Source organism: Amblyomma americanum, chromosome 1 (assembly GCF_052857255.1).
Source record: "Amblyomma americanum isolate KBUSLIRL-KWMA chromosome 1, ASM5285725v1, whole genome shotgun sequence".
Taxonomy (NCBI): Eukaryota; Metazoa; Arthropoda; class Arachnida; order Ixodida; family Ixodidae; genus Amblyomma; species Amblyomma americanum.
This window is the reverse complement of record NC_135497.1, coordinates 48395506-48410112: the sequence shown is the minus strand read 5'-3', so window position 1 is coordinate 48410112 and position 14607 is coordinate 48395506. Positions and strand designations below refer to the sequence as shown.

Sequence of the window (14607 nt, the reverse complement as noted above, 5' to 3'; positions counted from 1 at the left end):
ATTCCCTTGGGAGCACTGGCGGTGAATGCACTTTTCAAAAAGGCTCAGCAATGTCGGGACTCATGTAGCGCTTGCTTTTTAAATGTCCAGCTTTACATGAATAGTGGTCCAAATGGTGCTACGGAGATACCCGCCGCTTCTTCCCCAAGCAGCACAGGTAATCGGCCCAATATTGCCAAAGGGTGGTTTCACTCTGGTCCTTCGTAGGGGGGGCCTTTGCGAATACGATTCCAATACTGGGCCAATTACATGTGCTGTTTGGGTCTAATCTCGTCATCGTCATTCGCCTATCTGCCCGAATGGGACTTTGCAATTTCTGACAGATTTCTTCAAGTATCGCTTCTGCAGGAATTTCAATGTCACCGCCATATTAAGCCCCGGCTATCTTCCGCACTTTAACTTCCTTTAGACACCGAAATTTTGCTGTATAGTAAGTGGGGACCGACTCTCTATAAACTACCTCCATAAATTCATTCATAAATTCATGAATTGAAAATAAAAACTTTCCTTTAAGTGAAAAATTCCTCGTCAGCGGATCCGATGTACTCATGTGGGTGCATTTTATTCATTTTATTTTTCTGTCTCTATGGAAGACAGTCACTGAAGCAATCGCATATTGTGAAAGAAAGCGCAAGAAAAGGCTGGGCATCATTTTTGCGTGGTTTTATGCCAGGTTGGAGGTGGTAAATTCAGACTCGATGCGCGCACAGTATGTGCACAGGCTTATAAAACATGAAGGCATGATAATGGGGCGTTGAAAGAACAGAGGATGCCTAACTATGACGGCAAATGGTAGATAATAAACAGATGCCATTTGTGGCCTCTAATGCCAAGGATGTGGTGCCAGACCGAGGTTTCTGTAATCCCGTCGTGGTCGGCATGCATACGCTTGTGGCGGTGCAAGATGATCTCCTGTTCTCGACTGGCACTCTTGAGGTCCAGATAAGATTGCGAGCTGGACTTCGGTAGGGATCAACGACTACGCAGCAGGGCTTGACTGGCTTGCAGGGGCCCACCCTGCGCCTACCACCTGATCTCAATGAATGCGACGTAGTATGTCCCGGCCAAATGACTCCCTTTCCGTTGCACGAGTATGGATTCGAAACTGGAATGGTGTCATGAGTTATCAGTTAAAGCCTCGGGGCGGGGATGGTGCCGCAGCGGGCTGGTGGTGAAGTAAATTTGACTGCCAGTAAAGACCCCGGAAATTAAATATCAAGCCAACGAAGCCATTTCATTCTCGATAGCGCAGCAGTGCCATTGAAAAAAGTCATGGACTGAGAACACGCATTCTCGCTTGCCACACGGCGCTTACGAGGAAGGTCTGACCATTGTGATGACACCGCAGCCGCGCTACTCGGTGGAGCGCCGGAAACGAACTTCCAGCCATTGCCCTTAATAAGCAGAAGGGCACTTTTAATGCTGGGACCCTTCATCTGGAATGAAGAGTAAACGTCCATAACACGCGGTTGGTATCCACCACGTTCAGACGCCGAAGCACAGCTTTCTTTCTCCTTGGTAGAGAGAGTGAGTTTGATAATTGCCTTGTTTTGCTCCTGCCGCCTGTTTAATAGTTCATGCGTCATTTGCTATTGTCAGGTGACCAGCTTTTCCGCCATTGGTGTTTTCGAGATTAATGCCCTACACTTGAAACCCTGTTCATCAGGAGTGACAAGCACATAGTGGCTAGGACCTGGTGCCGTGATCAACACTTGAAATGCTGAAATGCTTGAAAGGCTTCAAATGCGGTGCACATCAGTTGTGCAATGTGGCAGCACGCAATTTGCGGTCAGGACATGAGGCTGTGATCCACACCATACGTGTGAATGTCACAAACAGTAACCCCACGAATGCTGTGATTTAATGTAGTTCCGTTGGTCGGAGTATGCGTCGAAACTAAGCACGAGAAGCGAGAGAATACAAGTTGAAACGTGAAAGCAGCATAATCGCCACTGCTTGAAGAACAGCGAAGATATTTAATCTTACAAACAAAAGTCTCTTGGCGACCCTGTTTTATTTCCGCATAATATATCAAGGGTTTTGTGCAGGATCGATCAGTGTTCGGTGTGTATCTTGTCTTGAGAAGTGTCTTTCCCAACGATGGAAGAATTAATCGCTAAGGGCTTTGAACTTGACCATATCTAGAAACATTGATGGAAGTCGTATACCTAGTACACCTTAAGGGTCACAAAATTTTGCGTATCCATGTTGTGCAGGCTTCGGGGTGGCCGCATTGCCCGCGGGCAGCTGCACGCTGACATCGCAACGAGCGTAGGAAACGAGGACGAGGTCGCTGCGCCAACTTCATCCCTGGCGAGGCGCGCCAGACAAGCAGGCCAAGCTGCCAGGTAAGCACAGCCCCTTTACTGCCTGTGCATTGGTGACCACTACCCGGGGTGAATGGGTCACTTTTGACCCGTCAACGTTTCTTTCCCGCGAAGTATGTTCTTCCTTGGCATCCATATTAACCTCCACCGGTAAGCCAGCTTCATATTCACAGCGGCACGCCAAATATGAAAATGAAACTCGATCAACGTGTATGCAGTTGTAAGGAATAAACAGAGAAAGATAAGTTTGAACGTATCTTTTACTGCTGGAACTTGCGAATTTATAAACTATGGCCTCAGTAAAGATAGCATTTCGCGGGCCCCGCACGCCTAAATATGCATGATATGCAACATATAAAGGCTTGTCATGAAATAAGTTTCGATCACCTGGCATTCCTCGATGCACGAAACGATTCTACACCTAGGCGTGCTTTCCGGTTCATCAGTATACACAGATAAACACGAATAATTGAAAAAAATAGGAATACACATTATAAATTGGAGTGCAATCAGCTCCTAAATATATAAAAAAAATCAACAATATTTGAACTCGTAAATAACGCTTTACGCTGCAATGTTCGAAGGTTCTGCAACCTAAGATGAAGATAATTTTATTGATAGCAATCTGGGTATTTCTATAGAAACTTTCTCTACTTGCTCGGACAGGCAGCTTTTTTCTGCTCGCCTTGTCACGTGACTGTTCTTTTGGAGCCACAATGAAATATTACTCATATGGCCCACTCGCTTGAAAAGGACTGCCAAGAAAAAGACACAAACTTGCAGCAGCTTGAAGCTGGTAAGGTAGGCACTGCAACGCTTTAAACTAGGCAGGAGAAATATATACGGGCGGCAAAAAAAAATGAATTTTAATGATTGAGGTTAGACAAAGTAAGCCCAAAATCCGCAAATACAAAGAAAATTCTAACCTCACTATTAAGAAATAATGTATATAACAAGTGAATAGATATTCCCTTTGAAGCTACTTTAGAAGACAATGTGTTTATTATGTAGTTTTTATTACACAAAATTGTCCAATTACAAGCTACAATGCATGCCCAACAACCTCCAGAGGCGATTTCATGCTCATTAAGCCAATTTGCAGTTGCGCCCAAAACTTCCACACCCATTCGATGTGGCAACTTCTTCTTCTCCCAGTCTTCTTCGTCTCGCTTTACACGGTTCCCTCAAGCGTGCTCTGCTTCACTTGCTTCATGTTCAGTTCAGTTTCCGTTCTCGAAGCTTAGAAATGCGCTCGCTGACCTTGACGGTATCGACGTCACGGTGGTTTCACAGCGCTGAGCGGCGGCAAACTAAATCGTAAAACAGTTTCCATTGACCGGAAGGCAGCCGTATATAATGTTTTCGGTCTGGCGTACCCTGTGGAGTAACTCGGTGTCCAGCCGGCCGGTAAGGCGCACTTCCGTGCCAGCTACACGAAAGCAGGCGTTTCTCGTACGCGGCACGTTTCTCCAACCCGTGGTGCACAGTAGCAGCTACGGCAGGTTCGAACGAATAGGCAAGGGCAGAGCACGCTAGGAAATAGTTTATTGTCCTAACGCGAGGCAAAGCACACTGCGGAAGAATGTTCCATCTGATAAAACAGACGTACGGTAGCTCACAGAGTCGTTGTCGGCGGCCGGAAGCAAAGGGGCCCCTCGGGGCAGGTCAGGTTGAGGCCAGCAGAAAGAGAGGGCTTCCGCGCCGCGAGCTCATCTTTTTATCCCCTCGGGCATTGCCGAACTAGGAGCAATACGTTGCACACGAGCTCAGGAATGCAGCCCTTTTCTAAGTCGCCAGTGCGCTGTCGTGACGTAAACCTCAATGTTGGGAACGAGCAGAGTAGCAGGAGTGCCTTCTCCCCACATTCCTGGTGTCGCGCCCACGTGGTCTCCTGACTCCGGCGCGGGGGATTAGGAGGGATTCCAGTGCATCCCACAACGCATTCTCCACAAGTCTAGAAGTTTTGTGGCCCTCGTGCTTGTGAGCTCCGCGGTGAAGCCAACCCAAACGGGATCTCGCCGCAAATGTCTTCTGCACGCCCTTTTTTTACAGCGCCCATATCGTCTCCAGCCCCTAGAAAACGGCGCTACAAATTTTAACCCGGTCAGCCTCTCTTCCACGATATACTTCCACCAAGACCTGCGTTCCCGGCTGTAAAGCCCATGCGGGCTGCGGAAGCCTAAGACGCGCGTTGACATGGCGAACATATTCGAGTGGGGAACGTATATTTGGACCGAGGTGGGGTCTCGGTGCGCTCTTTAAATGGCCGGCAACGCACATTAGCGGCAACTGAAATGTTGCCTATGTTGTCGACGGTTTACACAGTGGCAGGTAATCCCGTTGGCATGCAGCAGCTGCAAACAAGGTTAGGCATCTATATTACGAAGACACAATTATCAAGAAAAAATCAGGAGCCCCTGCGACTCTGTTGCGTCGAGGTTGCACGGTAATATATCTGTAGGACTGTCTTCACTCGTGCTTTCTATTTCGAGCAAGTTTCTTGGGGCGGCGCTGTCTCTGTCTTGGCCCCCTGTCACTTTGGGTTGCTGATAAGGCATTGCAGGCTAAACGTGGTTGTACCACACCACGCGTTAAAACGGTGCAGTGAGACATTTGCATTGTCCCAATGAAAAATTGGTTTCTGCGCTCTGTCACAGTGGTGTCACAAGGCCGAGGCTGCCGGGACTGTGGCTCCGTGCTTCAGCCTTCCTTTCCCGCACCACCATATTTTCATGCCCTCTTTCGCTGTGGGATCCGTCCTGGAAATAGGAGAAATAAGTCAGTAAAACGTCACACAAAAACCTGATTATAATAAAACTGAAGCCATTTGAATACGTGCTTGAAAAGAGGGAATATATGAACTTAAACGCAGAGGCTGAACCGAACAGCGAGAATCAAGTTGATAGCCCTGCACGAGAGCCGCTCTTATAGACCGTTTACAGAGAGCAGTTCGCCTAGTCGACACTAGCGGCGCCGCCACTGTCGCGACATAAGTGGCCTTCTGGATAGCAGGCGACTGCAGCGAGTGCGTATACGGGGTGTTGACCTCGCTGCTGTATCCTGTATGCTTTGCGGCAAAAATGTGGAAGATCAGAAGCAAGACGTGTCTCGTGTTCGGTTGTAAGAACTGCGACGCAGATTTGAAGGCATGGAATACATCTGTTTGCGAAACGCATGGGCCTCATCTTCACGAAGGTTGTGCGTGTACAAGGCCTTTTGCGATGCATAGATTTCCGCAAGGAGAGAAGAACAAGATCGTACGACAGCATTGGATTGCGAATCTAGAGAGGAAAGACTTCAACCGTGGCTCATTGTCTAGGGTGAGTACACAGGATAAAAGTGAAAACACCGGTTTCTAGGGTCGTTTGTTGACGATACCTGTAACGCCGGCAGTCGTCAGTGATCGCGCGCTCGAGCCGCTCTTCAAATGAATTTCTTTACATGGTCTGACGGGAGGTTTTGGTTTGCCAGTATCGTTTCAGTCACCCTGCTTATCTGAGAGTAGGGTAGAACGACTTAGAGCCTGCTGTATTAATGGTAAAAATAACCTAATCTAGGACCGAGCTAAACGGACTGATGTGCAAGTCCGCGTTTAGTCGGTGCCTTTCGAGTCGGCTGTGCATTCGCGCTTGAAGCGTAGACCCTTTGCACTGTAAATACCTTATCTCTGCCATCTCGTTTCTAAATATTTACGGGAACGTGCGGCGCTGGCTGCATTTCATTTTCGCCACAACTGAGAGATACGAGTGTTTGAGCACGTGAGATAGGCGATTTCATAATATGGCCAGAAGCTTTCAAGGCATTGTGCTGGACTTTTTGTTTGTTAATGAATATTGGCATCACACAGCCCAGGAATGCTGTTGGGCTATGCTTGAGTGCGTGCAAATGCCGGTTGCAAAAAGATTTCTTGGTTGTGTGCCCCGGTTTATGGAAAACAAAGCTTCTCAAATATGCATTGAGAAAATATTATGGTGGAATATTTTTGAAGAGCACAAATGAGAAGTGCAATGTCTGGAGAGTTGCATGAAATGACCACATTACATGTTTAGTTTGAATTACCACATTACATATTTCTTTGTATTTGTGGTGTTTGACGTGATCCACTTGCACTGATTGTCAGAACTTAATGTGGCCTTTATACACATTTCTTGCAGGTATGCTCAGTTCATTTCATTGATGGGCGTCCCACTAAAGACAACCCATACCCAACATTGCACCTTGGAACACCGGTATGGCTTTTGGAGGTTTGTTCTGAAATGCAGTTTGTTTATTCTTTTGTATTTTCATACTCTACAATACTTTAGACTGTTCACCACAACGGAATAAGGAAGCTGGCGTGTCACGATGTCACTCCTTTAGAGCCTGATGCCTGTTCAACAGCTGAACCTTTGTCACACCATTCATCAGACGAGCAAGATAAAGAGAGTGCTTCAGCTGATCATCACCTGCCTATCAACGTTGGAACAGAGGATCTATCACATAGGTACAGTAAAGTGGTGTGAATTCATGGGTTTCATGGGTTCTCATTTACATGCTTTTATGCAAGTCTGCCTTGTGTGCAAAACATGCATGTTTGCTTTGACTAATTATATGCAGAGTTTAAACCTGTGGTACACTAAGGATATTGCTGCTTTAGCTAAGAGTGTGCTGCACTTAGCAGTGCTTTCTTCCTTCCAGGTGAATTTTGCATCCTTCACGTCGCAAATAAGGTCTTTTTATGTCATACAGTGAATGAAGTAAACAGTATTCAGCAATCTCGTCAGCGGGGTAACACGCAGTCTACCATTTTTGTGCAATAGTTTGCCACCAATAGTGACATCAATTTTTCTGGAATTTCAAGCGTAATGTGCACCTTCGAAATAGATATTACTCCCACAATCGTTCATAAGTCGCATAATTTTATTGTTGCTATTTCTATAATGACACCTCTACTAGTATTTTGCCCTTGAGACCTAACAAACTGTCTTCGTCAATGCTTGAAGATACTTTTTTGGTGGGAGTGTTTCTTTTGAGTAGAAAAAAAGAATGGCGTGTGGAAGGGTAAAGGGATTCAACAGCAGAATCTGTTTGCAAATAAACTTGCTGATATCATGAAATGGTCACTCTAAGCTTGCTTACTAATTCTGCCAGCTTTAGCATCGTCATGTTCAATTAACATTAAAATTTCTTGCAACCGCTCATATAGGGACAGCCCAGTTATAGCTTATTGCTTGGACGCAGATTGTGCATCTCTTGCTGCCATGTGTGCAGGAGTTACGCCTATCTCTGCAGGCGTACAAAGTCTGCATTTCAATGAAGCAATTACTATCCTTTCATTCTTTTTCCCATGAGATGCTGGTTGTTTGATGTTTGCTGCTGTGAAATTCTGAACAAAAAGCAATGCACATGAGAGCAGCCTTAATTTCAGTCAGTGCATGTACGTACATTGCTCAGCCATTCCACTGCACAGGTTCGTCGTCTGCTGTAAGCTTGACATTTTGCTGCTTTAGCACTGTTTAACGGGCTACTGAGGAAAACTCTGAATATTATCAGCCATTGATGGGGACACCTGTATTTAGTTTATTTCCCATTCATAAAACTCAGTGTTCGCTTAGCATAATCTTTTTTTGTGATTAGAACACAGTACCTTATCGATAGAGGCCAATTTAAATTTTCTCTCAGTGTCCCTTTAAAGATTTCAGTAATTCTGCAGGTTTCTACAGCAGGGCGATACAGACCGCAATTATACAGCAGAACACTCAATTTATTTCCTTGTAGTATTACCGTTGCATGACATGGTAATTTTATCCTGCGTGCGTGTTGTCTCATGCCACCATGCTAAATATTGTGTCTCACTTTCCTCCACATCCTGCGTTGTGCAGGAGAGAGGGAGCTCAGGATCTCGTTGATGGCTGCTTGGCCTGTGGCTGCAGATGCAAGATTGCCGAAACATCAGACAAAGGAACTGAAGTGGAGCCAGCGACAGTTCCTGACCATTTGTATGCAACCCCTCGCAAGCAGGCCCCAGTCACTGCAGACAGTGCTTGTCAGACTATATTCAGTGCATACTCAGCTCTTGCACCAAGTCACTTCCGCTTTTTTTACAGATGTGTCAAAAGTAGTATCTGACGAACTGGTTCGGACTCTTTCGACTATTGTGAAGAGCCCTTTCACTATGCCCTTTGAGGACCAAATCCTACTTACAATGATGCGGCTGCGTCTTGGCCTATTGCTTAATGACCTCAACTTACGTTTTGGTGCATCCACGGCAGCCATTAGCAGGATTTTCTGCTTCATTCTAACAGAACTTGCCAAGTTTGCCAGAGAGTTCTTAGTGTTCTCGCTGCCAAGAACAGCAATCAGGAGGACACTGCCTAATGTTTTGGAGGAGAATTACTCCGCAACTTGCATTACCGACGGTTTCGAAATTTTCATTGACAAACCTGGGCAGCTGCACCGAAGAAATACAACTTACAGTTCCTACAAATCACACAATACGACCAAAATCCTTCACGTCATTACACTAAGTGGGTTTATTATGTTTATGTCAAAACCGTATGGTGGCCGTGCAAGCGACCATTTCATCACTTTGGACAGTGGTTTTTTAGACCACCTGACGCAAAGCGATGAAGTCCTCGCTGGCCGTTGCTTTAACATAGGTGACCTGCTCCCACCATGTGTTAAAGTTTCACTCCCAAGCTTTTCCAAAGGCCGGCCGCAAATCTGTCGTTCAGATGTATTAAGTTCGCGTCGCCTGGCAAGACTTCGGATTCATGTTGAGCGATCAATAAGGCGTCTCAAATGCTTCAGGATTTTGAAGCAATTCCCTGCTAGTATATTCTCAAAGAAACCCCTAGCAAATGATGTAATTTGAGCCATCGCTGGGCTCTGCAACCTGCAACCGAAATTGATTACAGATCATGGCGATGTCAAAGAACCTGGTGCTTAGTCACCATCCCATCCAGGGAACCAGCCGGAACTGGTAGACAACACAACTGAATAGGACGTGGAGATTTATGTGGAGTAGCCAGATCTTCTCGTCATCTCTTGCTTTTATGCACATCCCATGTTCTCTGTTCACTGATTAACGTAACTATGTTCACTGCAAGAGAAAGGCTCATCAAACTTGCATTCAGTTAAATCTCCTGGGCTAGCTGTAGCCTCCTTACTCCTGCAAACTTGCCAGTTTTAACAGCCCATCTGACTCTGCCACCCTTCATGCCATTGGTTATCAGCTCTCCATATTACATGCTCTGCTGATGACAATTACTCATTTTCAACTAGGATATCATTAACTTGCGTTTAATCTCTGACCCAGCCCACTTCTTTCTTGTCTCTATCCAATGCTCTCATTGCTCTCAATTTAATTTTAAGCATTTTAATTAGCTTCAGAGTTTCTTCCCCATAGGTGAATACTTCCAAGATACAACTCTTACGTAATTAACTCAAGCATGCTGGTGTACTGGAAGCCTGCTGTTGATGACCTAAAAATATCTGTCAAAGACATGCTATTCAGGTATTTTCCTAGCTATTTCACTGATGGCTCTGAGCTATCTTAGCTGCTACAAACAACTCACGTTCGAGCCTTCTTTCATGCCGTCTGATTACCAAAGTGTTTGTCAGCAATGTCAGGCCCGCTAGCTTTCGTCCAGGAAGAGCAAACTCTAAAGCACTCTTCCTCCTTGAGAAACTGAAGTTGGAATCACTTGCAGAACTCTTTTGAGCCACCAAGGTTGATGTTCTGAGCCTATTTTATTGTCTTCCAGCTTGAGACCTTCGCAGTTGAAATTTTGCTTTCCCTGTGAAGGGCTATGTAGTCCATTCATTCCTTTTGGAAATTTTCCAATGCTTTTACATGTGCTTCTTCTGGACCATGGTTGCGCAATGCCTCATGGTGCTTTAACTAAAGCAAATCCTTTCTCACACTCAGTGGAGGCTGTATAAGGGGGGAGGGAGGTTGGCTACATTGTTTTATCCAATTTCGGAAAATCTTCATGACTGCTAACAAAATGAATCGCTTTTCTTTCAAGACCTTCAGGTAAAATACATTAGAATGAACGCAACCAGCTTTTGTACTATCATACCACTGCCAGTGTGTGCGTAAAATGTGCTAGTTGAACAAACAAGCATTATTGGCAAGGCATCAAGCCCAGACATGCATAGCTGTATGTGCAGAATGGTACTGTCGAAATCGGTCAGTGCATTTTATGAGTGGAGCGGTTCAGGGTTTGAGGTTTGGTTTTCGCGTTATTTAGGGGCACTTGCTTTGCGGCTGTGTTGTACAATGTAGGTGTGACGTTTGTGGGGATTGTGGATTTTTAAAATGCAATGGAAAGTTATGTTGGGGTGTTTCTGCATTGGCTTGCCTGATGGAAACCATTGTTGATACCATATTGGAGATGTCTTACTTTGTCATTATTTGAAGATTTACTGTCAGTACTTCCTGTGTTCACTTTGGGGTGATAAGAAATGTTCACTACCATGTGAGGGTACGAGCCTGTTAGTTTTTGTTCTATGCCTGCATTTGTTTTATTGTATGTTCAGAAATGTATTTGATAATTCTGATGTTGCCTGCACAAATAAACTGGGACAAATGTTCTTAACGACAAGACAATTAGTTGAATCTTGTTAGTTTATTGCAATGAAAATGTGTTTATTGCTTCCAGTCAACAACTGCTGGCAGCAGGTGTGAAAAATAGAAATGCTCAAGATGTGCCACTTGCTTGCTTTTGAGCTGCTTGTCATAGGGCACCTCGATAACATATTCCTCGTTTGGTGCCCAAATTACAAAGTCGCACTGACTTCTCTCGCAGCATAACAGCTGCAACTGTACTTGCAGACAATATCTGTTCTTCCCGGCCTTGCTCAGTGTGAGTTTGTGGTCCTTCTCAATCACATCATATTTGCCGCTCTTAAACAGAGCATCAAGGCTACCATGCTTTAGTACAGTCTGTGGTGTCGGACACTATTTCCAGCACTGTGTCTGAGTCTACAATAATGCCATCAGGGCTGGCACCAAGCCATGAAGTGGCAGGCCTGACGATAAGGCCACATTCCACAACGTCCGTGTTCTTTGCTTGCTTGTACCATGCACGGGCTTTTGCTTCTGACTCTCTTCCATACCTTCATGTAAAAATCACATTCATGTTCTAATGAATTAGTCTGCCTCATCTTAAAGTAACTTCAACGGCGACTAGTATATTGCAATACACAAACCATGCATTCACAATGGCATTAATTCTTATGGCAATAAACTTCCTCCATTGTCGCTGGGGTGACATTTTTCGCTGTTGCCGCATTCCATGCACATGCTTTGTCAGTTGATGTCTGTCCGGTGAGCCCCTTGGATGTTGCATGTTGGGATCAAGGGCCCCGATCAGCCGTCACCACACACACCCTGGGGCACCGCTGCGGCGGCACTCAACCTCTGCAGAGAAGAGAGTGGCTCGCCGCAAAGACACAGGCCTCCAAGTTCACGAAGGAGACGTTTATTCACGCCGTCCTCCAGCGGTACACAGACTCAACAGTCACCCCGTCCCAGGTCGCGCTCGGAGCGATCAGAGCAATGCGCGCCGCTAGCACGCCGCTGCAAGAAATTGTCCCAGCGGCAGCGCTGTGATGTCTCTCGTGTCGGCCGTTGGGCCGTTTGCGAGAGAGAGTGGGCAGTCAACACAAGGTGCGCCTCTCGGAGGTCGCTGGACCCTTCGGCAGGCTCGAGCTGCGACGGGTCGAGGACCCGTGCTGGCCAGCACTAGTCCGAACGGCAAAGGCCGGCCCGGTCAAGCAGTAGCGTACGCACCGTACATACGCTGTCTCGGACGGGTCTCTCTCCATAGCCTCCTCAATTTGCTCTCTCTCTCTGGGAGCCGCTCGGACAGTCGCGCGGCGCGCGGCCGCCCAAGCGGGTCTCGAATTCCCGCCAAAAGGCACCGATTGCTAAGGCCATTGATAAGTGGTTCTTGTTGTTGGGGAAGAATTGTGTGCAGGGCGTGCAACTGTCTCTTGGAGAACACCTTCGCTGCGCTGCACTGGGTTGGGGAAGGGAAGTTAAAGAGATAGAATAGGAAGCCGGGGCGGAACTGCGGCTGAATGACATTTGATTGGTCACCCAGCCGCCTCTCCGTCACCTGAGGCGGGAGAAAGGAAAACGGGAGACCAACCAACACCCTCTAGACTAGCAAAGGCCTCTCCATATCCTCCTCTCTTATGTGGCTACGTCATCACACTACGACGGACCAGCTCTCGGCGCTTTCGAGGAGCGCCCGTCGTGCCCCCACTTTCTCCAGCCGGTCTCCGTTTTCTTGGTGCAACAACGCCTGCGCGGAGCAGTACCAGCCTAAGTATCGAATATAATAAACATTGCGATGCTTTTATTACTGCTTTGCTGCAAAAATAAAATGTTATTTTGTAAAAATATATACTTTTTGTTGAACCGCTTACTTTAGAATGTAATATTGTTTTTGTACGTGGTTTTGTTAGGCTTTTTCGTTTTCGTACAGAGTGCTCGACTGGGAAATGCGTTCGCACTGCGGTAAACACAGTGGTTCCTTCATTTCGTGAATGTAGTTGCACGTGTTCGCATTTCTGCGTTTCCTTTTTGTTCGTGCAGCGTGTGTCACGAAACTCAACGCTGTTTCAGAGTTAGCACCGGTACGGTAAGGACGAGGAAGTACGTCGATGCCGGGGGGTGTGTGTCCAGTGTGCAGGCTGTGATAATACCTGGGCATTGCTGCGTACCGCGGTGTCGCGAGAACTATGATGGTGGTGAGCGTGTGCGAGTCTTCACCTTCCCTGCGGACCAATCAAGAATAGTTCAATGGATTAGAGCTATCCACCGTGCGGACTTCACTCCAGGAAAGCGGTCGGTGGTAAGGTAACATTCCTTTACTGTCGTTGTTACTTCTCCCTCAGCTGCATTGAAAATGCTGCGGGCAGCATGTTGCGAGAATTCCGTAGGGCTGCCTCTTTTGGACCGGGTAAATCTGTAAAGTCGTAGCGAAATAGTTTTGCTGACATTCAGTTCACACGAAATTTTAGAAATTTTTCTCGTACTCTCATGCACCTGTCTGATTTTTAAACTTCAGGTTCTAGAGCTGTTACTGTCTTTGCTTTTTTCTTATCCCTGGTCTGCGAGCGCCACTTTAAACCGTCCGACATGGTAAATAGAACAAGCTACACGGATACAAAGACCGGAAAAGTTATTGAAGTGGCTCTGAAGCTCTTACGGTTAGACCTGATGCTGTTCCAAGCATACTTCCAGACTGCCCGGCATATCTTTCTGCCCCAAACGCAAGCACGTCTCGAGAGGCCCCAGATGAAAAGAGGACGCGCCGAGAGGCAGCGGCGTTACAAGATGACATCAACTTGTCTATTGAAGCACACCAGGCGGAAGAGGCGGAGGCACTCTTGAAATGCATACCATGAATCAAGGTCTCCAAATTCTGGACGCTGGTTTCCCAGCATGACTTTATACTCTTCCTCAATCTTACTGTGATGATGCCCAAGCAATCAAAAAGTCGGTTATAGTCACCACGAATTCTCTCTAAGGCAGTATTTTCATGATGTCGAGGTCACCAAACTTGATGGCGGGGAGATCATTCCAAAAACTGTCAACAATATTCGGTGCTTGACAGGTCTGTTGGATGCTGTTGAGAGCTCTGATAAGGCTCCTGTCTTCCGCAAACCTGAAGACAAGACAGGTTTCATATTGAAGCCCGTGCTATCTCTTGTTGAAGACGCAACAAATCAAGAAATGTAAAACGAAGATTGGCAAGATGCTTTCACTTATTTAAAGGAACAAGTCTTTCTCCTTTTAAGCAAGTCACCCCGCTACTCTTCAGAGTTGTTGGTATTTTCCAGCCTTCTATTTACCATCTCTCCTCATGCTTATAGGTACTTTCGTAACTACGGATGTCTCACATTGCCGCAAGAGTCCACGATGAGGCGTGTATGCAATGCATATGTTATAAACCCAGCAGCTGGGCAGCAGGATGCTTCTTTTGTGCTTTATGCGAAGATCGCGAGTGCAATGAAGTGTCATGAGAAGTCAGTGGTTCTCATGATGAATGAGATCCATCTACAGGCGTATTTTGATTATAAGGGTGGCACGATTGTCGGCACTGCCAGCAACACTTCAAATGCAGCAAAGACAGCTCGTGTTTTTATGATTGAAAGCCTCCTGTCTTCACAAAATAGTGTTCACATTTTGCCAGTTGAACAAATCAATGCTCAACAGCTGAACACTGCGCTCCGCAGCATCCTAAATGAGCTTGAAAAGGTTTAGCTTTGCATCATTGCAGCC

The 14607-nt window shown here is 46.3% G+C and overlaps 1 protein-coding gene and 1 pseudogene across 1 annotated transcript in view; both read left to right on the top strand.

Moving 5' to 3' along the window:
* LOC144134264 (uncharacterized) overlaps positions 1-14607 on the top strand; it is a 75188-nt gene that overhangs the window by 49294 nt on the left and 11287 nt on the right. The window contains exon 7 of the mRNA XM_077667236.1: positions 2217-2348. Within this exon, the coding sequence (XP_077523362.1) occupies positions 2217-2348 (132 nt within the window). The remainder of the gene's footprint in view (positions 1-2216; positions 2349-14607) is intronic.
* On the top strand, positions 9758-14064 carry LOC144115478 (uncharacterized; annotated as a pseudogene).